This window comes from Chionomys nivalis, chromosome 21 (assembly GCF_950005125.1).
Source record: "Chionomys nivalis chromosome 21, mChiNiv1.1, whole genome shotgun sequence".
Classification (NCBI taxonomy): Eukaryota; Metazoa; Chordata; class Mammalia; order Rodentia; family Cricetidae; genus Chionomys; species Chionomys nivalis.
This window is the reverse complement of record NC_080106.1, coordinates 47,339,200-47,367,195: the sequence shown is the minus strand read 5'-3', so window position 1 is coordinate 47,367,195 and position 27,996 is coordinate 47,339,200. Positions and strand designations below refer to the sequence as shown.

Below are 27,996 nucleotides of genomic sequence, written 5' to 3'. Positions count from 1 at the left end.
CAGAAAGGGAGCAGGAGGCGGAAGGGGCGGTGCGGTGCGGCGCGGTGCGGCCTCGGGAGGGTGAGTGTGGGACCCCGTGCGCGCTGAGGCCGGGAGTGGGGCCGGTGCGTCCTGAGCCCGGGTCAGCCCCGCTGTCGGGGGCGCCCCCTGGAGGCTCGCGGGGGGCAGCCGAGGAGGATGTGGCTGAATCAGGGCGGGGTGTGTGCGGAGGAAGGACTCGAGGGACGGCGCCCTTTTTCCTTACATAAGAAAGGCGTCGCAGCGGCCGCTTCCGCGCGGGTTTCTGCACTCGGCTCGGGCCGCACGGAGGGAGACGGGGCCGGCGGCTGCTCCGTGTCCACCAGCCCCGCCTGGGGAAGGGAGTAGCAGACACTGGGGAGTGGCGTGAACACTTATTTTGTGGAGATTCACACCAGGATATGAAGTAGGGTTCAGAGTACGAGTCACGAAGCAGTGTATGGACAGCGCCTGTAACGCTCTTCCTCAGAGGACCCGTCAACTGCACATACGTGTTTCGTATTTGAAACGTGAAATCCAGCCTAGGCCATAATAACGTGAATAGAATTTCTTACAGCCTGCTGCCCTTCTTAAGAGTTAGGGCCCATTCATATATTTTAGAGAACAAAGAGACAATAAAGGTGTCTAGGCTGGTAGAAAATCAATTTCCAGGAGAAACGAAACATTTGGGGGTCATCTGTAAAGTGCAGAATGTTCTTTAACAAAGTAAAAATTATATTCTGGGAAATAATATGTTTAAGAGAATGGTTTTTTTTAAAAGGGTTTGTTTCCTATGAGGAGAAAATATGAACAAGAAGTTACATAAGCATGAGTAGCGTAAATCGGTACTTAGACATTTTGAAGGTGTCACAAGAATCTATTTGGAATGGAAAGAGCTAGGAAATTATTGAAAAATGCCCCAGGTGATTGGTGTCAGTAGTAAAAACAAACACTTGATCTTCCTGTATGTAAGAAAGGTGTAAACATTGCTTTAAAAACTTCCTTGGCGTGGGTCGTTTACAGAGATCTGGTTTTCTCAACACAGAACCAATATCTGTATTTTTATGTGATTTCCCCCTTGATTTTAATGTAATTGGCATTCAACTGGGTTAACACGTTCCCTCTGTGTCAGGTACAACTTACTAGTGATATGTGTAGGTTGTCACCTAAGTTAGTGTGTAGAATAGTTGGAATTAGAGAATGGAAAAAAAATCCCCCAAAGCCGGGATCATCAGAAGAGGATTTAAGAAAACAGCAGTTTAAGCAGAGGAGGAGAAATGTCGTGGAAGAGGAAAGACTCGACCTGCGGGTCAAATCTGGGTGTTGGGAAAGCAGGTGGCGCGTTTGGAAAGCAGAGTCTCCTTGGAGGAGGTTTGAAAGGAGATTGTCAGACACAGTTGTTGCCAGCAGCAGACGTCAGAACACAGTTTCTGGTTCACAAAGTCTGGAGCTGGGGCCTGAGAATTTCCCTTCTCATCAGGTACTCCTGGCCTGGCTTGGGGAATTGCAGTCTGAGGACAGATATAAAGAGAGTAAAGCGCCCACATTGTCTTTCTGTGCAGTCCAGGGGGTGGGAGGAGACAGGAGCAGAGCCATTCTTAGGGTTGGTCAGCAAGCACCTGGTGCCAGCTTCTGAGGCAGACCTGTGGATACAGCCTCCCATACTTGCTGTTCCTCTTGCATGTTGGCTTATTTACATTTGCACTGGAGGAACCCAAGACTGTAAGAGAGTGCTCAGTGATTAGAGCTAGTCTCCGAGCTCTTCACACTGCAGATTTGAACCAGGGCTGCAGCAGAATGAATGAAGACATTTAAAGGTGAGAGACTCCCACCACAAACTGACCTCGGAGTAGAAAATTTGGACCTGTCAGTCTTTCTGGAAACAGGAAAAGGTGAAGTGTATGAGAACTTCAGAGAGACCCTCCATGCGTTCGGTGAATTCTGTGTTACTTTCGCATATCAGTGACCTGCTTAAATCTTGCTTAATAGTTGCTTAGTTAAGAGAGTTGATCCACTCTGCAGAAACGCCCTAAAATCATTGAAAGAGAGTTGAAGCTTTGCCAAGGGGTAGAGATGATGATTCATGGCATCTGACAGCTTAGCTCCCAATTCAAGGCACTTGTTGGGTAACTGCATGGCCTGTGTGTATCGTGCCACATAATAGACACTGACGTATTGAGTTTGTAATGCCTTTTCTTGCCTTGGTAGTTAGTGAAATTAAGAGTATTCACTTGATCAGTTCCAAGGCAAATGTCTTGTCAGACCCTGCTGCTGAGAAAACTCCTAATGAAAAGGAAAAATAAAAAGCAAACCAGGCTTAAAACACAAGCATTCTATTTTCAGAATATAAGGTAACAGTCAGTTTAATAGAGTCATGGACTCATGCAAAATCATTGCGTGTGTTCTTTGATTCTGTGAACAGTAAGCTGTGGGTACAAAGAAAACCATGGTCTACAGAAGACTGTAGCGGCTGTTTGAATAGGAATGGTCCTCGGAGGCTCACTGAATGCTTGGCCTATAGGGAGTGGCACTATAGGAGGTGTGGTTTTGTTAGCGTAGGTATGATCTTGTTGGAGGAAATGTGTCACTGTGGGAGTGGGCTTTGAGGTCTCAGAGCTCAAGCTATTCCAAGTGTGGCACACAGTCTCCTGCTGCTGCCTGTGGATCAAGACATAGAACTCTCAGCTCCTTCTCCAGCACCGTGTCTGCCTGCAAACCACCATGGTTCCCACCATGATGATATTGGGCTAAACCTCTAAACTATAAGCCAGCCCCAGTTAAATGTTTTCCTTTATCAGAGTTGCTGTGGTCATGGTGTCTCTTCATAGCACTAGAGACCCTAAGACAACCGCCATCTTAAAAGTGACCACAGTGCATTGTGATGAGAGCTGTCAGGAATGTGGTTGGTGTGCGGTGGCGAGAGGCAGGAGGGGCAAACTAAAAGTGTCAAGAAATCAATCTGTTGGAGCTCTGTAGAGACACAATCTGATTCTTGGAAGCTGAAAGAATTTTGTGAGATTTTGAAGAAGAGAAAGAATGTGGATGACAGCCACTCTGTATAACAGAGTGTAGCCTTCTCTGGGGGTTTTGTGCAGATCAGAATGGTTATAGCAGGGGAGTAAAAGTTGAGGAGACGAACGGAGGAAGTTGAGAGAATGATAAAAGAGTTCCCAAAGGAGTATAAAGATGTTTATGTAATGACTGTAAACTGGCGTCAGGAGTCATGCCTGACCATATGTCAGCGCGTGCCAAGATCCAGCACAGTGCCCCATAGCGTCACCATAAGTATTTATTGTATGAATGGCATCTTGATAGAAAAAAGCCAATTTGTTTCTGTTTCTTCAGGTAAGGCAAGGGGAGCCTTTGGATGTTGTAGGGAGAGTAATGTGAAGATGAGCTGCATGGCAGTGTTGTGGAGGGTGAATAGATCACGGTGAGAGAGGTGGCTGTAGCAGACTGCGCTCTGCAGCTTCACCTCTTACGTGTGTTCAGAGGACACAGTACTAGAGTGTATCACATGTCAAAGGGCTAAGTATTACTGGGCAACATTTGTGTTCTGTGCATGTATGTGTGAGTGAGCATGTGTGTTTTAAATATATTCCTTCTTATGACATACATTCCTTATTGTATTAGAGAGATGGACGATGGAGAAGAAATAATAAATCTTATTTTTGAGACAAGTAGATGTGAACTCATTGTTACTATCCATGTGAACCTCTCTGAGGGCAGGTGTGCTCAGTTGTTTACTGTGGTTCAGTTTCGTCCCTGTTGGCCCTGTACTGGCACAGTGTATTGTGTGGAAACCTGTGGCAGAAGAGCTGAGTGCCTGGTGGAGCCAGGAATGGAAGAGAAAGGGCTGGGATTCACTATCCCTTTGAAGTTACCCCCACAGCACAGCTTCCCTAAGGCCCCACTTTCTCAAGGCTCTGGTGCCCCTAAAAGCACCAAGAGCTTAGAACCAAGCCTCTCAGACATAGATTTTTAGTATTTTTTTAGATCCAAGCCATAGAAGGAAGTGATGATTTAACCTATTTCAATATTTGTGCCTACTTAGTATTTTTCAGTATATATTAAAACACTGGCATCCTGGCTTACTAGGTATGACAGTACTTCGAAATAAGTGGCCAAATGTGGTAAATGGTACAGAATTCTGTGTTTTGGTAGTGCTTAACCTACAAATTGCAGAGTAAAGCCTTACTGTCAGAAATCATGACAATTAATTGAACAGTTTGATATGATTATTGTCACATTCTTTGACCTTTGTTCTTTAGAAAGCAGGTCAAACTGTTTAGTTACATGAACAAGTGGGAAGCCCCTCTCTGCTTACATCATTTTGCCAGCATAGTGGACAGAGTCTGCTAGAGTCTGCTAGAACGTCAACAAAGTTACAAGCTTATTTCTCAGTATGCCTGTGACATGTATATTAGAGACAGACACGTGTTGATGAGGCCAAGTTATATTTGCTTTTAAGAAATGTCCAATAAGGAAATTGGACCTTTTAAAATCAGTTTAATTAAATAATAGGTTATATAAATTATGGGTTTACTGGGTGTGACTTTTCTGTGAAACAAAAGAATGTTTTAAAATGTTTAAAATTTAGTTTGTTTTGTACCTAACACATTATTGGGAAGTCATGCTGCCTTTCTAATTTTGACAAAATTGATTTTTAAAAAAACCAATAAACAGCCAGATGTAACCATTCTACATCCAGATGTAAAGGCTATTTTACTTCTCTTGAGAGCCTATCATCCAGATCTGTGTTATGAAATCCCAGCACTTATTGGGAGGCCTTGGTCTACCCACCTCATGGTGCTGCCTCCTCACCTGTGTGACAGGATCTCCTTTGGTGTAGGATTATTTCATGGATTAGTTAGGGAAGGACACACAGAACCTCAGATGTACTACCCTGAAGTGAAGCAGAGGTGTTGGGGTTTGTTCCACATAGAGGCGGGGTGCAAAGAAAGGGACCCTTGGAAATAGTCCAGTAAGTGTCAATAGAATCTGGATAATCTTTTTTAGTTTATTGGTGGTGTGTAAAAATGATACCATTCTCTTCTTAGTTTTTGTGTTTCACTTAAAAGACTTTTAAGATCTGTGTGGACCTCAAAGAACAGTCTGCAGAACAAACCATAAGCTTATCGGATAGTTAGGTGGGCTTTCTGAGAATGCCATGAAATTGTTGGAAGACATTGCATGCATGAAATACTCAGTTAATAAAACATTATGTTAAAATTGTTTCAGGAAACTACTTTTTTATGTTAAAGGAAGCTATACTTTTCTATTAGACAGTTTTTATTAATCTTTTTTAGAGAATGTGCTTGTGCTATTATAAATGGACGTATTTCCATTTGATCGAAATATGTAGTGGGTTTGGTTCCTTCCAATTTAATTTCTTCTTTAGAGATTTGATTAGATGCCAAGGCTGTCTTGAATGAAAGCAGGGCACTTAGAAGAGCAAAGTGTGTTTTGTATGGGTTCTCTGATCACGCAGTTTTATTGTTGGTTAGACTCTTGCCCAGCCTGAGGAGTAGATTGGATACTCTCCTTTCTGTGGGAGGATATTCAGCTGCCATGAGTCATGAGACTTGGTTAATAGATTTCAAAACAAGGCAACAACTATCACAGATGTGAACTAAAGGTCGTGGAACTGTGACTAGCATGACTGACTGTCTGGGAAGGGTGGGGGAATGTGTCTCGGGGTACTATTTCAACTCGAGACATTTGTCAGTCAAACAATTTTTATGGCAGAATAGACATAGTAGCGGCCTATGGACAGCATGTCTCAGAGCGGTCGCACTTCTACTCTGTGTGATTCTGACGAAAGTCTGTGTGGAGAAGCATAGCTAAAACACTAACTGCCCTTTCCACCTTGCATGTCATTCTTTTAGTTTCTTTTTTAGAAGATATGCTAATTTCATGTCTAATTTGGAAGTTGACATGCACATATATTTAATGTAACACTGAAGGTTACAATAAATAGTAAAAGGCTCATCAAGTTGATTCCTGGGTTAGGAAGAGACCTAAATGAGGAATGGAGAGGTCACAGGTTATGGCAAAGATAATTAAATCATGAGTGGTTATTAGACATTTCTCATTTAGAAATCTAAATTCTAATCTTTAAAAAAGATTTTGTGGTTGCTATAGCAACTGTATTAGTTTTCTGTTGGTGTTGTTACTGTGACAATCATCACACACTTAGTGCTTTAAGACAATACAGATTTATTTTCTTAATTATTAATTTGTGAGGGAGGGTGCACATGCCTAGTTCAGCACGTGGAGGTCAGAGATCAACTTAGTGAAGTTGGTTCTCTCCATCTACCTTTACTTCAGTTCTGAGGCTCAAACTCAGGTGATCAGGCTTGCATGGCAAACACCTTTACCTGCTGAACTCTTGCAGGCCCAACAGATTCGTTGTCTTAGAGTTCGGTTGGTCATCCTGGCATGGGTCAAAGTAGGCTGAGATTAAGGTGCCATTGATATTTATTCCATCCTCGTCTCAGTGAAGTCTGCCTCTTTGATTTTTCCAGTCAGCGTTTTTTGGTCGGTCCTTTTTCTCCAGCCTCAAAGCCAGCAAGTGTAGATTGAATCCTCATGCCATCAGGCTGTTCTTTTTTCCTGCCTCCTTCCTCATCTTAAAGGGCCTTGGTGCTTCCACTGAGTCAACTTGGATTAAGTAGACTAATCCTTTTTACCTTTAACTTAGCCGACTAGCATCCTGAACGCTATTAGCATATTTCAGTTTCCTTTGTAAAGTAAAATAATATATTCGCAGACTTGACAAAATTAGAGACAGAGACACTGTTAGAGATGCCATTACTATACACTATAATAACATGCTTCTTTTTAAAACTCATAAAAATATAGTCTGCCAGACAACATAGACGCACCATTATAATCATAATGTATATGAAGTTTTATTTTTTTTATTTTTTATTTATTTATTATTTTTTTGGATTTTCGAGACAGGTTTTCTCCGTAGCTTTTGGTTTCTGTCCTGGAACTAGCTCTTGTAGACCAGGCTGGCCTCGAACTCACAGAGATCCGAGTGCTGGGATTAAATGCATGCTCCACCAATGCCCGGCCGAAGTTTTATTTTTAAAAATGCTATCTACCTCCTTTCTCTCTAATCTCTTTTAAAATAAGTTTATATCAGATGGATTTTAACAACATCTAAACATTGGTGGTACCCAAACTGTGCCTCAACTCTGATTTCTCTACTGAACCTGAGACTGAAAGGCAACTCTCTGCTCAGTTGATATCCAAATGGGTTTTCTTAAACATTAAATCTAGGGCCGGGCAGTGGTACTGCACACTTTTAATCCCAGCACGAGGGAAGCAGAGGCAGGTGGATCTCTATGAATTTGAGGCCAGCCTGGTCTGCAAAGGGAATTCCAAAGACAGCCAGAGTGACACAGAGAAACCCTGTCTTAGGGGAAAAAAATTTAATGTGGGACTGGAGAGATGGCTTAATGGATAAAGCACTTATCATGCACGTGTGAGGACTGGTTAGGTCCTCAGCCTCCGCTAAATGCCTGTAATCTCAGCACTCAGCAGGCAGACAGAAGCCCCAAAGCAAGCTAACTAACAAGACTAGCCAAGTCAGTGAACAGTTCAAGTGAGAGACTCCACCTCAATATACAAGATGGAGAGCAATTAAGGAAAATATCTGACAGCATCCCTAGGCTCCATACACATGTGGCAATGCCTGACTATACCTATACACACAAGCGTGTGTCCCCAACACACAAAAATAATAAAATTTAAGTTTATTTTTGTGGATATATCTCTCCTCTCAACTCCTGGTTAGACCTCAGACCTCCTCTCCTAGTCTTCAGCTTTCTGTGGCTCAGGAAGACCTTTTACCTAGGTCTTTTTTTTTTTTTTTTTTTTTTTTTTGGTTTTCCGAGACAGGGTTTCTCTGTGGTTTTGGAGCCTGTCCTGGAACTAGCTCTTGTAGACCAGGCTCCATTTCCTATCCTGCATCTTGGAATTTGACTCAGCCTCGTCTTCACTTGGTCCAAGCCTTCATCTCCCATCAGTACAATTATAATAATTTCCTGACTTGTTTTCTGATCTCTGTTCTTGTATCTCATGCCCCACTACCTACTTTGGAATTTTACATGAAATGGCCAGAGATCCTTTTAAAAATTGTGCAATGAGTTCTTCATGCTGGCGTCATGCCTCACTCAAAGTCAGTTATTCATCTGTCTGTAAAGCCTTGTGTTTAACTTGTCTTTGACTGTCTCTCCTGAACTTTCCCTGGCTTATTCAGATCTAGCCATAGTGACTGACTGACAAACAGACCATACATGGACTTCCCCCTGAGAACATAAGCAGCAACCTTTTCTTGTGGACGTAATCCCAGTGCTAAGATTAGTGCATGGCATATAGTAGATACTCAACTGACTGAAAACTATGATCTGCTTGGCTTGGGGTTTCTCGGGGCTTGTTTGGTAACAAGAAGTAGACATGGTAAGGCCTGTTAATAAAAAGGGATATATTTTAAATAGTTCTAATTTGTGTTTAGACTGAATGTGGCAACATCTTTTATAGAATGGTAGGACTCGATTTGATAGTATGAATGTTCCGTGGCATGAGGGTGCTTTTCTCTGTTCTCCAGCCTCTCTTCATTGGAACTAAAATTCATCTTACTCAGTTTCAAAGGTAGGCAGTTATGAATATCTGTTTCCTTTTTTCATCTCTTTTGTACTATCATACTTCATAAAGAAAAAAGTGTCAAAGAGCCCAAATCCTGGATTTTAGTCCTCGGCCTATGAGTACAGACATCTTCCAGGGCATCTGTCTCCTTAGGTGGCTACATGGCATCTCCCTAAGTCTGTCTTCTTTTCTCTTCTATCCCTGCTTGGAATTCCCGCCTTGCTCTATTCTGTGCTTCCTGCTTCTTTATTAGCCAACGGTAATAAAACATATTTACAGCATACAGAGGGGAATCCCACATCAGCAGGATCTTTGTGGTAGTTTTGTTTTTAAGTAATTACAGCATGCCAGATGTGTCAGCTTTGAGGATTCTAACAGGGACAGGAAACTCTCTAGTCTGGCTTCTGTTTTCTATCCCTTAATGCCCCACCCAGGTCTGTGTCCTCCTCTTCCCTTTGTTTCCTTGCTAGGGAGCCTTGCTCAGGTTTCTCACGCTGGGCTCTGTTAGAGTCTCATCACTCTTGAACTCTCACACTGCTTCAAGATGTATATACCACTACCACCACCGCCACTTCCACCACCACTAATAATAATGATAAGGTTGATTGTGTTGCCTCTGTAAAAACCTCTTTTATTTTTCCATGACAACAGACAAAAGGTAGTTCTTGGGCTTCAGTTTTTGTTCTGGTTCAAACCTCGTATCCCATTACTAGTTCTGTATACCCAGGCCTTTTGCTTTCATTGACTTTCCCATCTTCTCCAATATAGCAAGGACTAGACCTAGTACCTACTCTGAATTTACACATTTAAGGCTTCAGCCTGGAAAACCTGCCTCATCCTTTAGCTTTTTCATTCTTTTAGACATAGTTGTGGCATTGACTACTTGAAGACTTGAACTCCTCAGAGACAGCTCCTGTAATATTGATTATTCACTTTTTGGATCAGGTTGTTTGTTTTGTTTTCTTTGGATGTGATGTGGCTTATTCTGCAAGCTCTTGAAGTGCTAGGGCAACATCATTGAAGATAATGAAGCATCTTTCCTATGAAGGAACAGTAGGTTGAATAGAAACCTCCATAGGGTATGTCCACATCCTAATTTCTAAACCTGGAAATGTGACCCTACTTGGAAAAGTAATCTTTTTATTGAACTTAAGCAATTAATTTTATTATAGTAATTTTTTTAGGACTGCTGTGAGGAACTACATAGACGGTTAAAGCTGGTAGCGGTGTATCGGCTACTGTTCTCACCACTGACTGAAAGTAGCTGAAGGAAGTGATGTGAAGGAGGAAAGCCCTACTTTGACTCTTGGTCTCGGGATGTCAGGCCATTATGGTGAGGAAGACATGGTAGCTAGAACAGATGGCTGGGCTCCTCATGTCACCCAGGCATACAGAAAGCCAAGAGCTTGGGACAGACGCAAATAGAACTGTCAAAGGTTACCCCACAGGGAATCACTTGTGTCAGCCAGGTCCTGCCTCTTTAAGGTTCTACAACTTCCTTAAACTGGGGGACCAGGTCAGGTTAAGGCTGGAACAGCTAACACCATTTCTGTGACCATCTTGCTTCAGTATTCTGATCACCTCTCCTGGGCTTGGGGAGCACTCGGTGCTCAGAAAAAGAATGGCTGAATAAAAACGCAGTTCTTGCCCATGAATTCCCAGTCTAGTGGGGCTGATAGCAGTGCTCATAAGAACTGTGCTTAAAGGTATGCTGATAAAGGCCTCCCAAGATAGATTCCTTTTAATTTTTTAAAAAAGATTATTTATTAAAAAATATTTTATTAGTGTGGGTATATTACTAGCCTGTATGTCTGTGCTGTGTGCTGCTGTGGGATAATGCTCTTGTACACTGTAAAGACTTGTTGCTAGTATTGGTTTAATAAAGTGCTGATTGGCAGGAAGTATAGGCAGGTTGACTAGATTAGGAGAATTCTGAGAAGAGGAAAGGCAGAGATGCAGTTGCAAGTCAGATGTAGAGTAAACAAGATAAGAATGCTTTACTGAGGAAAAAGTACCAAGCCACATGGCTAAACATGAATAAGAATTAATGATTAATTTAAGTGTAAGCTCTAGTTAGTAATAAGCCTGAGCAATAAGCCAAACCGTTTATAATTAACATAAGCCTCTGTGTGTTTATTTGGAACTGAATGGCTGTGGGACTAGGCAGGACAGAAATTTTGTCAATCACTTGGTTGCAGTGCTCTCAAAGACCAGAAGAGTATGTTAAATCCCTAAAACAGGAGTTGCAGACGCTTGTAAGCTGCCATGTCGGTGCTGGGAATTAAACCCAAATCCTCAGGAAAAGCAGCCAGTTCTCTTAATTGCTGAGCCATCGCTCCAGCCCAAAAAAAATTATTTAATTTTTAAGCTGTTTTTCTTTTTGTAAAATTTTTATTTTATGTGCATTGGTATTTTGCCTGAATGTATTTCTGTGTGAGGGAGTTGGGTCCCCTGGAACTGGAGTTACAGACAGTTGTGAGCTGCCATGTGGGTGCTGGGGATTGAACCTGGATCCTCTGGAAGAGTAGACAGTGCTCCTAACCACTGAGCCATCTCTGCAGACCCAAAATAATTATTTTTTAATTGCACGTTGTACGGATATGTGCAAGTGAGTGCAGGTGCCCATGGAGGCTAGAAGAGGGTGTCAGATCCCCTAGGATGAGCTACCTGATAGGGGTGTTAGGAATTAACCCTTGAGTCCTTTGTATGAGCAGTATGTGTTCTTAATCACTGAGTCATCTTTCTAGCTCCTACAGATTTTGTTCTTTTAAGTGTGTGAAGGGTAGTGATGGATATTTAATACTTTTTACAGGTTTAATATTTATCATGCCAGGCCGTGGTGGCGCACACCTTTAATCCTTGCACTCAGGAGGCAGATTCAGGTGGATCTCTGTGAGTTCGAGGCCAGCCTGGTCTACAGAGTAAGTCCCAGTACCTTTAGGGTTGTTACACAGAGAAACCCTGTCTGGAAAAAAAAAAAAACAATTTAGAAAGAAAGAAAGAAAGAAAGAAATTGTCCTTTTATCAGGGTATTTTGCTGTAAGACTGTGTCTCCTAGAAGAGTCAGAAGTTACACACCTGAAGTCTCACCAGCTTGACTGCCTAAACACAAGCTGAACAAGGACAACAACAGTAGACATGCTGAAGTGGACAGGGGAAAGTCCACAAGGCAAGGCCTTAGCTCATACAGAGAACTACAGGCTACTAAGGAATGCTGAGAGTGGGTGAAATAGGCTTCCCCAGGGAAGAGCCCACCAATAGATTATCAGTACCAAATGGCCAGCCCTGAAAACATACATAGACTAAGCAGGTTATGTGTAGGATTGTGTGTGTGTGTGTGTGTGTGTGTGTGTGTGTGTTTAGGCACACATATGTGCCATGGATTTGAAAAGGCAAGGAGTGGAATATGGGAGGGTTTGGTGTGAGGAAAGGGAGGAAGGGGAAAATGATATAATTGTAATCTCAAAAATAAATTGTCCTTTTAGAATAAGACTAATTTTATTTAAAGAGAAGTTATAATACCTTTGTATTTGTCATGATTCTGTAGAGTAATAGAACTTGATAGAATAATGTATAGATATATATTAAATATATAAATATAAACTATAAATATATAGATTATACCATATATACATACACGCATACGTATACACGCATATATATATGTGTGTATATATATGTGTGTGTGTGATATATTAGAATGGCTTACGAACTAGCCCAGCTGGTTCAACAATGATTGCCTATGAACAGAAGGTCCGAGAATCTAGATGTCTCAGCTAGTCTTCAGGGTTCACTGGAATCCTGAAGAAGTAGGCTGTAATGCCAGTGAAGGAATGGACTTGCTAGGGAGGTGAACAAGCTAGCAAAGAGAGAGAGCTTCCGTCTTCCATATCTTTTATACAGGCTTCCAGCAGAGTTTGTGGCTCAGATTAGAGGTGGGTCTTCCCACTTCAAAAGATCTGGATTAGATGTTTATCTTCTCACTTCAAAGATCTGGATTAGAAATTGGTCTTCCCACTTCAAACAATTTAAGAAAAAAATCCCTCCCAGGTGTGCTCAGTCCTTTGGATTTTAGTTAATTCCAGATGTAGTCAAGTTGACAACCAAGAATAGCTATCACAACCTTCCTCAAAGTAGAGAACAATGTTGTTGCCTTGGAAAATCAGAGCAGCTCTAATTCTGCCAATTAAAAACCTTAACCCATTTCTTCTTTGTGCCTAGTAGAGTGTTTATTATTAACTGAAATAAATTTCATGTTTATGGGCCTTGAAGTACCGTTTAGAGAGAGTACCTTGGAGCAATAAAGTAACTAAATGTGCCACAAGGTATAGGGAAACCAACATTTGCAAACAACCATAAACTCCAAATTGGGCAGGTTATGGCTATCTACAAATTCTAGCTTACCCCGGAAGGTGGTGTGTGACCTAGTGTTACAGTGTTTACAGTTGATATAATGACAGCAAAGGCTGATGCTGAATACCTCAGGCTTCCCACAGGAATTGAGTCATTTAATCCTTATGACTACCCTGCTCTTACCTAGTTTTACTCCAGAGGAAACTGAAGTACAGAATGGTTGTGACTTGCCCAAAGTCAGGACTGCAAAAGTGAGTGGCCCTGGCTCATAACTTACCCCATTCTGACTCAACACACTCGTCAGCTTTCTTTAATGTAGTGGGTAGTTGTGTTGAGCGTTTCAATAAAGCTGGAAATGTTCTTTGCCTGGTTCTGTGCTGGTTCAGGCCTTAGCATGCACAACCTTCAGAGGCTAGTGTGAGGCTGGAAGAGGCATTCTGAGGAGGCACCAGGTGCTTCTGACCATCTTTGAGATGCACTGGTCTGGTCACTACACGGCCTACGCGGTTTACTTCACATTAAGGCTTATTGTTGTTGATTGTGCGCTTATACCTGATTATTCAGGAGTCTCTTTGAGTATGTACGTGCATCTAAACTTGTGCCTCAAGTGCTGCACTCCTAATCACATTCCTTATGTAGAGAATGAATAGGAGGCCAGAAGCAGAGGGAATCATTTGAACGAATCTTTTGTGCACGCCTCAGAGTCGGGTATGTTGACCTGAAGAAATCATTAAGATGAATACAAGGGAAAAAAATGGCAGAATATCTAGTCTAGTGAGATTTTGTAATTTTTTTACATTTATGATGATGATGATGATGATGATGATGATGATGGTGTGTGCACACACACTTGTGTTCATGCCATAGCACATACTTAGAGGTAGGGACTTTTGGAAGTCAGTTCTTTCTATTGTGGGTCCTGGGAATGAATCACAGGGTGCTAGGCTTATATGTAGTATATTTACAGAGGCCTTGTGTTGGTTTGTTTACAGACTAATTTTAATGTAAATACAATAAAGTAGTTTCATGTCTTGGGTTATTCTGAATTATTCTGGCTTATTCTAACTATGACGAAGGAAGGAGGCCTCTCCTAAATTTTAATTTCCTAGTTAGGCTTCTGCTACAGTGATGAAATACCATGACCAAAAGCAACTTGAGGAGGAAAAGGTTTATTTGGCTCACAGGTTAGAGTCCATCATCAAGGAAAGTCAGAACTCCAGCCAGTACCCTGCAGTGGAGAAGTGCGCTTTCTGCCCTTCTCAGTTCTCCAGCCTGGATGTCTCACTGTCCTAGTCTGGAGCTGCAGTCCTACAGAATTCCTGGAGAACTGCTCTTCAGTCTGTGTAAACCCTGAAGAAGTTGGCTCTAATACTGGAGGAAGTATAGCTCAGCAGCAGGGTACTGAGAGTGAGGGCAAGCAGGCAAAAAGCAGTTTTCTTTTTCCATGTCTATGTGGGCTGCCACCAGGAAGTATGGCCCAAATTTAGGGTGGGTCTTCCTGCTTCAAATAAACTGATTAAGAAAATCTCTCACAGGTACTCCCAGTAGCCTGGATTTTAGCTGATTCCAGATGTAGTCAACTGACACCCAGCACTTGGGAGGCAGAGGCAGGTGGATCTCTGTGAGTTCGAGACCAGCCTGGTCTACAAGAGCTAGTTCCAGGACAGGAACCAAAACCACAGAGAAACCCTGTCTCGAAAAACCAAAAAAAAAAAAAGAAAAAAAAAAAAAAGAATCCTGATCGTTCATATCTTAGAATGAGGAGAAACAGTCTCAGTTTTACTACTTCCGTGTTTTAATTGTCTGTTGGGCTCAAAAATATCTTTTTCTTCCTTCTAGGGAGTTCATAAATCACACTGAGTCAGAAAGTATCCAATTACAAGCATAATGAGCACCCCCACGCTGCTACTGCATCCTTACCAGCATTTACTAAACAGCCTTAGGGTGCCTTCCCCACGTCTCCACTGCATCCTTCACTCAGGTAGGCATCCTGCATCCGGAGCCTCAAGTGCTGTGCTGCTGAAGCCCTCAGGACACCATTGTACCAAGTGGACGCTGCTGTCTGGTGGCCCGAGGAGAGCGTTATGTGCCCAGGCAACCTTGAAGGACCACACAGAAGGACTTTCTGATAAAGAACAAAAATTTGTGGATAAACTTTATACGGGTTTAGTTGGAGGGCAAAGAGCTTGTTTAGCGGAGGCCATAACTCTTGTGGAATCGACTCATGCGAGGAAGAAGGAGCTGGCTCAGGCGCTTCTTCAGAGAGTCCTCACCCACCGCCGAGAGCAGGAGCGGCTCAACCAGGGAAAGCCCCTCACGTTTCGAGTAGGTCGGTTTTCTTTTTCTGTTGTCAGCGAATGGCTTTTTGAATTCATCCACGTAGTGCAAGGTCGGATGAAGACTTCTTTCCTTGAACATTTGAATGAAATTAAATGGCGTTTTTTACAAGTAGTAATCTTCATATTGGTAGAATTCCCATGGCCATTTGAAACAAGCCTGTGTCCTCAGTAAGCATTCTGTTGTAAGTAAGACTCTGGCAGTGGATTCCAGAGCAGAAGTATACACAATGGGTTGTAGCACGGTGCTGCTCCTGGCAGTCCTCAGACAGCTGGTCCAGACTGAGTTCTCTTTTCCTGCCCGACCCAGGTTAGCCTAGTCACATTTTGAAATTCTGTTTATTTGGTGTTTTGTTTTCTTCCTATACATAAGTCTCTCCTCTTCCTCCTCCTCCTCCTGCTCCTGCTCCTCCTCCTGCTCCTGCTCCTCCTCCTCCTCCTGCTCCTCCTCCTCCTTCTTCTCCTCCTCCTTCTCTTTTCTTCTTTTCTTCTGTCTTGCTATGTCCTGCAGGCTGACTTTAACTGTCCTCCTGTCTCAAGTTCTTGACTGCTGGGATTCCAGGCATGTCCTATGACTCTAGCCCCTCCCTTCACCCAGATGCTTTCATAGAGCTTCTAGGGGTGGCTCTAACCCCTGCCATCTCCATGCTGTGGTTACCATCTGTATTTAAATGTTCATTTGAGCTTTTTGGATTATTTGGCTTTGTCCTAGACTGTGATTAAGCTGTTATATTTCTGGATAATTTAGGTATATTTTGAGTAGCAGGAATTAAGCCAGGCAGTTTGGGTGGATGGAGGGCATCCGTGGCAGTGAAGCGGGTACTCTGAGGCAGCTCATTCTCTAAAGACAGCCTGAGATGTGATGATAGTGCAGGGACTTTGTGTGGTAGTAGATTAGAGAAACACTGACGTCATCCTAGACCTCACATCCTTGTGTATTGGTAACATAGGAGTCAAACGTCCTCTTGTTCCAGGAGGGGAGATGAATGCCTCAAAGCCGCTTTCACACATAGGTCTCTAACCAACCTTTGTACCTATCCCTACATTTCACATTCCTTCCCCTACCCTCAAGGAGGGACTCTCATTTTGAGGAACTACACTGGGTCTGGATAGATACTGGATTGTAGACAGACTAGCACACCCCCAAGAAGAAAACCCAGCATGACTTATGGTAGGCCTTAGAGAGCCCTTGAAGAGAGAAAAGTCCCAGTGTTTGCTTAACAAGTCACACACACCTTCTCTGGGCCTTCTGGGTAGTCTACCCTGTTCTTAGTCCTGATAAACTCAAGTCTTCAGTCATTTTATCATCATCAATAAAAGCAGCACGAATTTATTCAGCACCTGTTAAGGTGCTTAAGATGGAAATATACCATGAGCTATAGTAAGGACCTAAGCCTGCCATACACTGTATGCACTCTTGAAGATTATTGGATGCCATGTCTAATGTTCTGCAGGCCATGCAATATATGTGATCCCATATTAAACATTATCTCATTTAACCCTTAAACCGTCTGCAAAGGCCCAGACTGTTGCAGCAGCTACTGTCCTGAGGAGGGTGCTGTCCTGAGGAGGGTGCTGAGGCAGCGTCGTACATACCATAGAGCTGGTCACAAGCAGCACTGGGGTGAGCCCCCACGGACAGCTCAAGGTTTGACCCTTACCTGCCATGGCTCTCCATGTAGGGGCTTTCCTGCCTTTCTGAACATCAGGATTTTTTCTTTTTTAAGATTTTCTTTTACTGGATTTTTTTTCTTGAAGTTATGAGTAAGACAAAGGAAAAATGTTTGTAGAGAAAATTACTTTCTCAGTTCCTAGCAGTTTCTGGAGTAATGGATTGTTTTTCCAGTGGGCGGGTGGGACAGTTGCCCACTGTGAGGAGAGGAGGGCAGGTACACAAGTTCTGCACATTGAAAGAGAAGCAGTGCAGCGTGTCTCAGAAGACCTGCGGTACAGGAAAAGGGCAAGGTTTGTAAAAGTGAACTTTATAAACATGGATCTTAGAATTGTGCCTCTATGTCTCACTGCTATTTGGGAATTAGGTAAAGAGATGGATTTTCCACTGACTGCTTTAAGGTGTGTCGAAATATGTCAATGATGATTTTCATAAATTAGAGGAAGCAGAAGGTAAACTAATGCTTTATTCATCAAAACTAGTCATGGTGCTGATTTCATTATCTCACTCTAGGGTTATCTGGGCCCCCTGGTGCAGGAAAATCAACCTTCATAGAATATTTTGGGAAGATGCTGACCGAGAGAGGGCACAGACTGTCTGTGCTAGCCGTGGACCCATCTTCCTGCACCAGTGGTGGTGAGTATGGCTGATATTACAGGTTAGTGGGAATTGGCAGTTAGGGGACCTCTAATTGCCAGCTGAGTTTGACCTTATGAGAGGAACCATTCCTGTTCTGCAGAGTGAGGTGGTGTTGACTATTCATGCCAACTCAGGAGGGATGGCTTTCTCTGTAAAAAAGAAAAAAGGCCCCACCTCTGGAGACCTCTGACTGCTAGGCTCCACCCCTAGACTGCTCTGGTAGTAGCCAGGCCTGACCCCTCCCCAGCCTCAGGAACTTCAGTGGCTAGGTCCCAGTGGCCAGGCCTTGCCCTACAGAAAAATAAAATCCCACCAATCCTTGATTTTACCTCAAGATCAGGCCATAATCCCTCCAGTCCCAGGCCACCCTGGAAAACTCCCCTGCCCTTGAAACCCTATATAAATCCTGTCTTCTGCTCAATTCTCTGCTGTTTCTTGCTGGAGCAGAGACAGCCACCCTCCTGGGTTTTTCTCTCCTCATAAAGCTCATGTGTGAGGTTTGTTGTGCGGTGTGACTTTGTGGTATTTCTTGGCTCCCGACTGCCAGGATGTCTTTCCCATCTCAGCTATAACACGTGGAGAAACTCTGGGAGTTGGTTAGGTAGTACTGAATTCTACACAGGAAGTCAGCTTGTGGGTATTTCAGTGGATACTCAAGTAGGGTTAGAGGGACACACATCTCAGCCCTTTGATCATGCCTAGGGCCAGCCCCTTCTCGTAGTCTCTTTCTCCAGTGGGCCTAACTTCTCAGTTTTATCTTCAAGGTGGTATAGCATCTCTTCAGTAAAGATTGAGCCCGGGAGGTGGGGCATACAATTGTTTATAGCTTGTCACCTGTCTGTTAGTGTCCAGTGAAACAGAAGGCGCTTGAAGGACCATGTAATGTGCTCCTGCACTCTGCAGGGCACACTGCGCTGCACCGTGCTCAGCAGTTACTTGCTGATGTGAGGTCATGCAATCACTCAGCATTTAATTTGCAGCTCATCAGAGGTAAAATGAATATAAACTTAGCTCCCTAAGGACCATTTAAAGAAAACATATAAAGTCTTTCCTATAAATACTCAGGAAACATTTTCCCCTTTCTCTCGTTGTCGGTTAAGCTGCTCAGATGACAGTTATTCACTTACTGGGTATGGGTGTACCTTCTGTAGGTGAGACACCAGCACTTCAGGGACCATGCTTCAGGGTGTTTATGTCTTAGGAGGGAGACAGGCAGCACAGGCGGTCACACTGTAGTGTGTGCTCTGAGGGATAAATCCTAGGTGCTCAGTGAAAGTGCTTGGTTTGTATGCTGTAGTATTCTACAGGAAGTAATTTTTGAAAGACCTTAGGTTAGAGAAGTTGATAACAATTCTTACTATTTTTTTTATTGAGAAATGTGACTCAGAGCATTCAAAGGATTTGGTTCTCAAGTTCCATGATTGAATAAATCCATGTCAATCTGTTGTCTAGTTTATTTACTGTTTAAGAACTTTGCACAGTGAAAATATACGAACTGTGCTAGTGAAGGACTTTCATAAATAATCCTAACATGGGCTGGAGAGATGGCTCAGAGGTTAAGAGCACTGACTGTTCTTCCAGAGGTCCTGAGTTCAATTCCCAGCAACCACATGGTGGCTCATAGCCATCTATAATGAGATCTGGTGCCCTCTTCTGGCGTGTAAGCATACATGGAAGGAATGTTGTATACATAATAAATAAATAAATCTTAAAAAAAAATAATAATAATCCTAACATCATTCAGCTAAGAAGGCCATTTCCTCTCTTACCTTCATGGTCTAGAGTATTTGTTCCAGAAAGAGAACAATACCTTAAAGTAGTAATTAATAGCAGAACTGATGTTATATCCTGTGATTAAAGCACATAGCTATGCGGCTGCTAACCTTCATTTTCTATGTATATGTGTGTGCAGGTTTGTGTGGGAGGACAGCCTCGGGTGTTGCCCATCTTGTTTCCTTAGACGGAATGTCTCGCTCTCTTGGAGCCTTCCAAGTAGACTCTGTTGACTGGTCAGTAAGCTCCGGTAATCTACCGTGTCTGCTTCTCGGTGCTGGGATAACAAGCATGTGCCACCAGGCCTGATTTTTTTTACAGAGTTCTAAGAGTCAGACTCATTTCCTCATGCAAGACAAGTACTCTACTGACTAAATGTGGCTCTTAACCTTTCTCAAACTGAAAGTGAAGGGTCCTGTTCTTAGGGTTTTAAAACTGTGTGCTATTCAAAAAAAATACATACAGGTAAATAGAATATTATAAATATGAATTCCTGGTCTATATAAATATAATTGGAAATAGCACTAAATTAGAGTTTAAGCAGCATTAGTCCCTTTGTCTGCCCTTGTGCTTAGACTTATAAACCTTCCTGTGATGGCCTTGAGATTACCCCCGGGGTCTACAGCAAACAGTTTGGAAGGTTCACTGGCAGGAACAACTCTATGGAAGAGTAACTTCATAATGCTGCGTTCAGTGTGGTGGGGTCTATAGGGTAATATGATAGATTGTATGCTTCCACATGGATGATTTCAGGCAGAAAAGTACTTTAGGGAAAAGTTTATCTGGAGTAAATAAGGTAGTTGAGGTATATGGGAAGCATGTGCTGTAGAGTCAGTACCTGTGAGAAGGCCCTGACGTGGAGCAGTGAAGGGAAGGGGCATACCGTTAAGGAGCTTCTCAGTCTTTACTATCTTGTAAATATAAATATATAATTATATGGCAAAAAGAAATTTGTAGGCTGGAGAGATGGCTCAGTGGTTAAGAGCACTGACTGCTCTTGCAGAGGACCTGAGTTCAGTTCCTAGCACCCACCTTGGTAGCTCCCAACCACATGTGACTAGTTCTGGGGGATGTGAGGCCGGTACCTCCAGCCTCCAAGGGCACCTACACTCATGCACACATACACACACATAGATGTGCATACACATAGTTAAAAATGATAAAAATAAATATATTTTTAATAAAAAAGTAGAAAGAGGTAATAGTGGTTCCAGGGTCTTAATTCTTTCAGAATTTTCAAGTATTGATGTTTGCTCAAATATCTCGGTTCAAAAATATAATCAATCCCTTCTCTGGGTATTGAGTACCTACTATAACCATTTCGTTTAACATTCAGTGTCCAGCAGCTTTAGGATGAGGTTCGCAGGCAAGGAACTTATGTCATACCTGCAGCACATTTTTGCTACCTTGGCACTGGTGACATTGGTGGCAATTGTTTGTTGTTGGTGGTGGTTCATTGTAAGTGGTGGCTGAGCCATAAATTGAGGTTTGCTTAGCAAAATCCCATCCTTTATCCAGGTGGTGCCAGTAGTACCCTGCCCCCATTTGTGACAAGTGAATGCTTCTAGATATGGCAGATTTCCTGTAGCTGTGAGACCCCAAGGTGGGTTGTAGGGATCTTTTCTCTCTCTCCACTGTGCTTTCCACTCAGTGTCCAGCTGCAGGTAAGGGTAGACTGGGGTTAAGGTAGCGTCCATACGCGTTTGCACAGTATTTGCATAAGGCTGAGAAAATGTCATTTGTGCACGTAAGAGGATGGGGAGTGGAGGCTACTCTTGGTAATAAGAGAAAGAGAGGGTCACTGAAGTTTTCATATGTCTTCCAGGGTGCTATGTACTATTGAGATTTACACCAAAGGGCACATCATGAAAATGTTCTAGAAAGACTTGAAGGAAACAATTCATCAGTGAGTGTGAGATGGACAGGGTCTGTTTTTGTTAACGGGTTCTGAAACACATTTTCCATTCCTGCCTAATCTCATTTGAGCCTTACCATGACTTAATTGTCCCATTTATGAGGAGACAAACGATTCAGGAAGATAAAAATAACACCCCAAAATAAAGTGGCCAGGGACAGTAGAACCAGGCCCCTGATTTGACCATTTGTAAATCAGTGAAAGAGGACATACTAGATGCCCCTGTAGGACAGCAGCAAAGAGGCAGACACATCAAAGTGGAGATGGCTCTTTAGAGACCACACTACTCAGCCAGAGGGGTGGCTTGGTCCTGGGAGGCTGGCATTGGTCAGGGAAGGTAAGGAAGGATTGGTGCCTGGGGAGCTGGAGGGCTTATATGTGAACCTCTAGTCAGTTTGGAATGACCATGTTGGTTTTCAGGAATGATTACTAGTTTCTCCACTGTGAGGATAGACAGTGAGGGGAGGAGAACTCAGTAACGGTGAAACATTGGGAAGAACTGTTGTAACTCAGGTCCCCTTGCAGTTTGCTGATTGGTGTAATTAGTCCTTCATGATTGTAAAATGTAGCTATGTGTTTTAGGATCCCTCTTAGGTGATAAAACCCGGATGATTGAGCTATCAAGAGATATGAATGCATACATCAGGCCATCTCCTACCAGTGGAACTTTAGGAGGCGTGACAAGGACCACAAATGAAGCTATTCTGTTATGTGAAGGAGGGGGATATGACATCATTCTTATTGAAACTGTAGGTGAGTGTGATATTCTATTTCATAAAAATGATGTATCATTATAATGAATACTATTTAAAGATGTGTAACAACTGATTTCACTTAGTTCATTCAACATATATGAAGTGGAATTAAATACAAGCTATTGCCCCACAGGCAATATGAGTATATGGGCTGTGCTCCTCACCCACAAGAGCCTTCCATATAAAAGGTGACAGTGGCCCACACGTCCACATAGCTGATATGTAAATTGGCATGTTCTGTGTGCAGGAGCTAGTAAGTACTAGAACGGCCGGCCTTTGGAAGCAAATCATAGTACTACTTAAGCACACTTGATATCCACAGTATTCAGCTGGGAACTTAGGATTCTGAGGCTGTTTCATCCTTAGCACATAATTATATGCAGTGAAGACATTGAAAGGAAAGCTCCAACCCTTCACATTCTTGTAGAGAAATGATCTTTTGGTTTGATACAACCCAGACCAGTGTTTGGAGGAATCAATGAAGACTTCTTAGAGGAGGGAAAGTGGGTGTTAATAGTGGGGGTAAAAGACATTGGACAGACACAGAGAAAGCATGGCTCATCCCGAGAAGTGTAGCTTGCTCAGGCCACTTAAAATACTGAGGGCAAAGAGAGGAGCTCAAACATTGACCAGGGCCAAGTTTTCTTTGTGTGCCCTGCCAAAGTGTTTTCTCTAAAGAGAATGGGAAGCCTGAACAAGGGACGTCCCATATGTGTTTGGAGGGAACCCTACAGCAGAATGAGAAATGGTTTAGGATGGACGTGGGAAATGGATCATGGTGCCAATCAAAGGAAGGAAATACAGATTCTACTTCAAGTAAGCAGAGCTAGAGAAGAGGAGACAAATCAAAAGTATTGGCAGTCAGTTGGCAGGACTTTATTGTTGAATGTAAGAGTGAAGAAGGAAGGAGGATTGGAGCAGTAGAGAACAGCATGCAGAAGGATGATTGGAAGGCAGAACAACATGAATTATCAGTACATTACTGGGACATGCTTACTAGGTGTCCAAGTGATTCTGTTTTAGGAAGACTGGGAAGTAAGTACAGACCTAACAGTTATTAATATGGCTCGTAGTTTTGTACTGTTATAAATTAGGTTTAGGTTAAATGGAGGAAATAGGGATAAAATGGAGACTAGCCACCACATGGATTTGCTAGGATTCAGATCTACCTAGGTTCCAGATGGAAGAAGGAGAAGGAATAGGAAACAGAAAGATGAACATGAAGAGGAACCACCAGCTGACCAACCTTCAAAGATCTCATCTGGAAGCCCCTTTACCTGCCTGAAAGGGGACCTTGAGATATGGGCCGTGACCTGGTACACTGCCGCTCTGGGGGAGGAAAGGAGATGACTAGATAGAGATACACAGAGAGAGTTTGCAGTGTTCAGGCCGGGGTGTGGGTCAGAACGTGGACAGTGAGCATCAGTTAAGGTCGCTCAGAAATGTGCCTGTGAAGAGAATGCGGGAAATATGGTGATGGTTGAGGAAGCCGTGGGATGTTTGCTCCTGGTTTGGTTTCGTGGAGGAGGGAGGGTTCAGGAAAGTGTTTGGGATGGAGGCCTCTTCAGCAGTGCTGCCCACATCAGAACTGCGGCGTGGGTGGCCTGGCTGAGACTGCCAGGGAGGAGCTGGGAAGTGCTTCCCTTGTTTCCTCTGTGGTGTAGGACACAGTGAACACAAAAGAAGGAAACTGACTGAATACATTTAGGAGATGACTTTGTTTTTAATGTGTGTAACCAGTTTTGCCTGCTTGTATGTCTGTGCCACCACATGTGTTCCTGGTGCCCACAGAGGCCACAAGAGGGTGTTCTTTGGAACTGGAGTTGTGAGCCATTAGATGGCGATAAGAACCAAGTCAGGTCCTCTGGAAAATATCAAGTGCTTTTAACCACTGAGCTCTCTCCAGTCCTGTAGTGGGGCATGGCTTTTATGAGACCCTTCAGTGGTATGTGGCTGCAATTGAGAGGACTCTCCAAGCATGTTTAAAGAGGAGAGAACTGGGGGTTTGCAGAGTAGGAATAAGGACAAAAAGGCAAAAAGAGATGAAAATATTGGCAGACATGGTTTAAGATTAGAGTCACAGTGTTCAAGCCACTTACTGATGAAAGAGAAACCAAAAAAAGCTTTAAGAGTAGGAGAGAATGGAAGTCTATAAGTCAGTGGTTCTCAATCTTCCTAATGCTGCGACCTTGGAGTACAGTTACTCATTGTGGTGACCCCCCCAACTTAAAATAATTTAGTTGCAATTTTATAACTAATTTTGGAATGTAAATATCTTTGTTTTCCAAATGGTCTTAGGAGGCTCTTTGTGAAAGGGTTATTTGATCACTATTTGATCGCGACCCACAGGTTGAGAACATCTATAAGGCTGTCATCTAAAACACTGGTCTAGTGAGAAAAGAAAGGGTGTGTTGGCAGATTAACCCAAATTCATAGTAATAGCATTTGGAAGGGGACCTTTGGGAAGTAGTTAAGGTAGCAAGCATGAAGCCCTGTGATGGCATCTGTGACGTCACAAAAAGGGACAGAGACACCTGCATCAGCATGCTTGCTGACTTCCCAAGTGATGCTCTCTGAGTAGATGCCGACTCTATGCCAGCCTACATAACTCTGAACAAAGAAACTTCTCTCTTTATCAACTCTTGGGTGTTTAGTTATAGCAACAGGACTTTAAAGGGTTTATGTATGGCCATGAAGATGAGGAACTGAATGAAGTAGAATGGAAATTTGACGACAGAAATGTTATGGCTGAATATTTTAAATAAAGCTGTGATTTGAAATTCCAGGTGTGGGGCAGTCGGAGTTTGCTGTTGCTGATATGGTTGATATGTTTGTTTTATTGCTGCCACCAGCAGGAGGGGATGAACTGCAGGTAATGATTTTGGTGCCCCAGCCCTCCTGGGTACATCTCTGAAAGTGCAAATGCGAAGCACAGCATTGTTGTGAATTAAATTGAAGGTCATGTAGGCAAAGACATTGTTCCTGTTGGCTAAGGCACATGAGCCACAGGCAGATTCTCTGTATGTGTGTGTGTAGTTTTTTTTCTCAACTAATGTTAAACGGTGTGAGTTTGAGCTACTCACACAACTTAAACTTTTCCCTGTACAGCATGGAAGTGACTTGGAAATGGAGGGCTTCAGTCCAAAGAGGCCACAGCATCACGGCTATTTGTAGACCTCTTGGCTCAAAAGTAATTTATGTGATATCATTGTGTAGCTTGCATGCTGTCCAACAGTACAGCACTCTGCTTTGTCGTCCGTCACTAGCCAGCTAGAATTGGTGTGGATTTCAGACATGGTCTTCCACAGTGTCCCCTCACTTCAGACATCAGCTGTACCAGGTCACCTGTACCACTGAGCAAAGCTAGAGGCTCCACTTTCTCCCAGGTTCGATAATTCATTAGAATAACTCTCAAACTCAGGAGAGTTCTATAATCATAGCTCTATGCCAAAGGCTGTTCCAGTGAAGAAGGGTCTCTCTCTCTCTCTCTCTCTCTCTCTCTCTCTCTCTCTCTCTCTCTCTCTCTCTCTCTCTCTCTTCCTCTCTTCTTCTCTTCTCTTCTCTTCTCTCTCTCTCTCTCTCTCTCTCTCTCTCTCTCTCTCTCTGGTGTGTGTGTGTGGTGGGAGGCACTGGGATACACCTACACATAGGTCTCTGTGTGCAAGGGGTGGGACTTTGTGTGGTGGGAGGAGGCAGACTCACCCATGGTCATGTGGAAGGTTTTTTCTGGTGGGCTTAAGCAGGGGACTAAGGTGTTAGGTGATCATCAGTCACCAGAATGACCCCAACCCGGTGACTGTGGGGTTAACTGTCTCATGTTGACGAAGAGTAAGAATCTAAAGAAAGATAAACAAGTAAAAGCTGATTTTATCAAGGAAAAAGTGAAACCTCCGAAGTGGGTGGAGTGGTTCCAACAGGGAGCCCCTTGCTGTTGACTGGTCTTCTGTGGGGCTTGCATTGGGAACGGGTAGAGCCTGAGGCACTACTTACTGAGATTCATCATGAGCCAAACTAGTGAGAGGTCCGACACTCTGGTGTGTCTGCTGGCTCAACTGGGGACAGTCATGCTCCTCTCACCTGTCTAGGCAGTGGCCACGTGTCATGGTCACCCTTGTTTACTCTCTCAACTTGCCTTATTTATTGTGTAGGATACTAGTCAAATAATTTCCCTTCCTTATCCTTGGGCTGCATGGTTAGCTTATAATTTACTGTAGGTTCTCACCCTTACTTCCTGCAGTGAGCTGGGGGGCTAACTTTGTCTCAGTGAGATGACGTGAGCTACATCCTGCCACTCCATCAAGTTTGGTCTCGATCGTCTCTTTACTCGAAGTCTGTATATATTTCACCAAGTTGGTCTCTAAGTTTGGAAGGGACATTACAGATGACTTCAGTAATTCCAGGAGCTGCTGCATTTAGGTAGTTTTGTCAGATAATTGTTAGCCTGGCACATGGATCTTACGACGATACAGAAAGGACAGTAGAGTGTGTGACTTTGAGATCATGGCATGTACTGGTTGTCCTTTTTCATTCTAGTTGAGAGTAACTGAAGGTTTCTGATTAATGTGGTTCTTCTGTTTTCTTTAGGGCATCAAAAGGGGTATAATTGAGATGGCAGATCTGGTAGTTATAACTAAGTCTGATGGAGACTTGGTTGTGCCAGCCCGCAGAATCCAAGCAGAGTATGTGAGTGCATTGAAGTTGCTCCGCAGGCGCTCAGGAGTCTGGAGGCCAAAGGTTTGCTGTGTTCCTCTCCGTTTCTCATTGAGTGGACTGTGCACGTTAGGACAGAGGATATAGGTCTCAGACCTGACATATAATCAGTCTTTGCTGGAATGTAAAGACTGCACTTTGAAAACTATGACAGAGCCAGAGTTTATAGCTGATCTTAAATGTAATCTTTCAACCACAGGATGTCAAAAGGTAGAGTGAGGTAATAGACGAGACTGCTCATTACTCGATGTAAACCGTTGGAAGTGATAACTGCCCTTAAGATTATAGAACACTCCATGGTTAGATTAGCTGTGCTACAATTTGGGTAGCAGAGCAAAGACTTGTGATATGATGCTTCCATTCCCATTATTGTCCATACATTGAGAAAATGAAGAGCAATACTGTAGGAAGCAGAGCAGTCGCGTCCTGTTAGTAAAGGGTAAACCGTACTATTATTAAACCCTAATAAACTTACAGCTGGCTTCTCTGGGCACCTCTGGGGCGGTGCCATCTTGTCCATAGAGGTGCTGGGTACTCCACCTTGCACTGACTGATGTGAGAATGGGGCTCTTCCTCGGCTTGCCTTCATGTCTGGCACTCAGACCTCGGGAAGCCCTTCCTACCGTTATCTCTGCTCACCCTGTGATGCTCACAGGTCCTCTGGGATTCCCCTGACCATCTATCTGTCTGAGCCATTCTAGTTAAAATACATTTCTGGGCTAAAGAATTGGGCCTTAAATCGACATCTTATTTCTGCTGTGCTGTTTATTAATCTGAGGCACGTGCCGCAGTGTATGCTAGCGTGTTTCCGTAAACTGTAAAGATTCATTGACAGCTGTCAGACTTCCCATGAACTAACAGTTCTGCTCCTGCCTTCCCAATAGGTAATCCGCATTTCTGCCAGAAGTGGAGAGGGCATCAGTGAGATGTGGGATGCAATGAGAGAATTTCAGCAGGTAATGCTGGCCAGCGGGGAGCTCACCACCAAGAGACAGAAGCAGCAGAAAGTCTGGATGTGGAATCTCATTCAGGAAAACATCTTAGAACATTTCAAGACCCACCCGGGCATCCGGGAACAGATTCCTCTAATGGAGAGAAAGGTTCTCAGCGGGGCCCTCTCCCCAGGACTAGCAGCAGACTTATTATTGAAAGCTTTTAAAAGCAAACCATAATAAACTTACCCTATAC

General features: G+C 43.3%; 1 protein-coding gene across 5 annotated transcripts; it reads left to right on the top strand.

Moving 5' to 3' along the window:
• Window positions 1–6: 6 nt before the first annotated feature.
• On the top strand, window positions 7–27,996 carry Mmaa (metabolism of cobalamin associated A). 5 transcript variants are annotated; one of them, XM_057754021.1, is made up of 7 exons: window positions 7–60; window positions 14,848–15,337; window positions 17,530–17,652; window positions 21,926–22,096; window positions 24,885–24,970; window positions 26,683–26,832; window positions 27,693–27,996. In XM_057754021.1, exons 2-7 carry the CDS (start codon window positions 14,896–14,898, stop codon window positions 27,978–27,980), a joined length of 1,260 nt encoding a protein of 419 aa, XP_057610004.1. In that variant the 5' UTR covers window positions 7–60; window positions 14,848–14,895; the 3' UTR covers window positions 27,981–27,996. The 5 variants fall into 5 exon arrangements, with proteins under 5 accessions (XP_057610004.1, XP_057610005.1, XP_057610003.1 ...); XM_057754022.1 differs by lacking the exon at window positions 7–60 and adding an exon at window positions 11,485–11,576 and having other exon boundaries at window positions 24,951–24,970; XM_057754020.1 differs by lacking the exon at window positions 7–60 and adding an exon at window positions 11,493–11,576.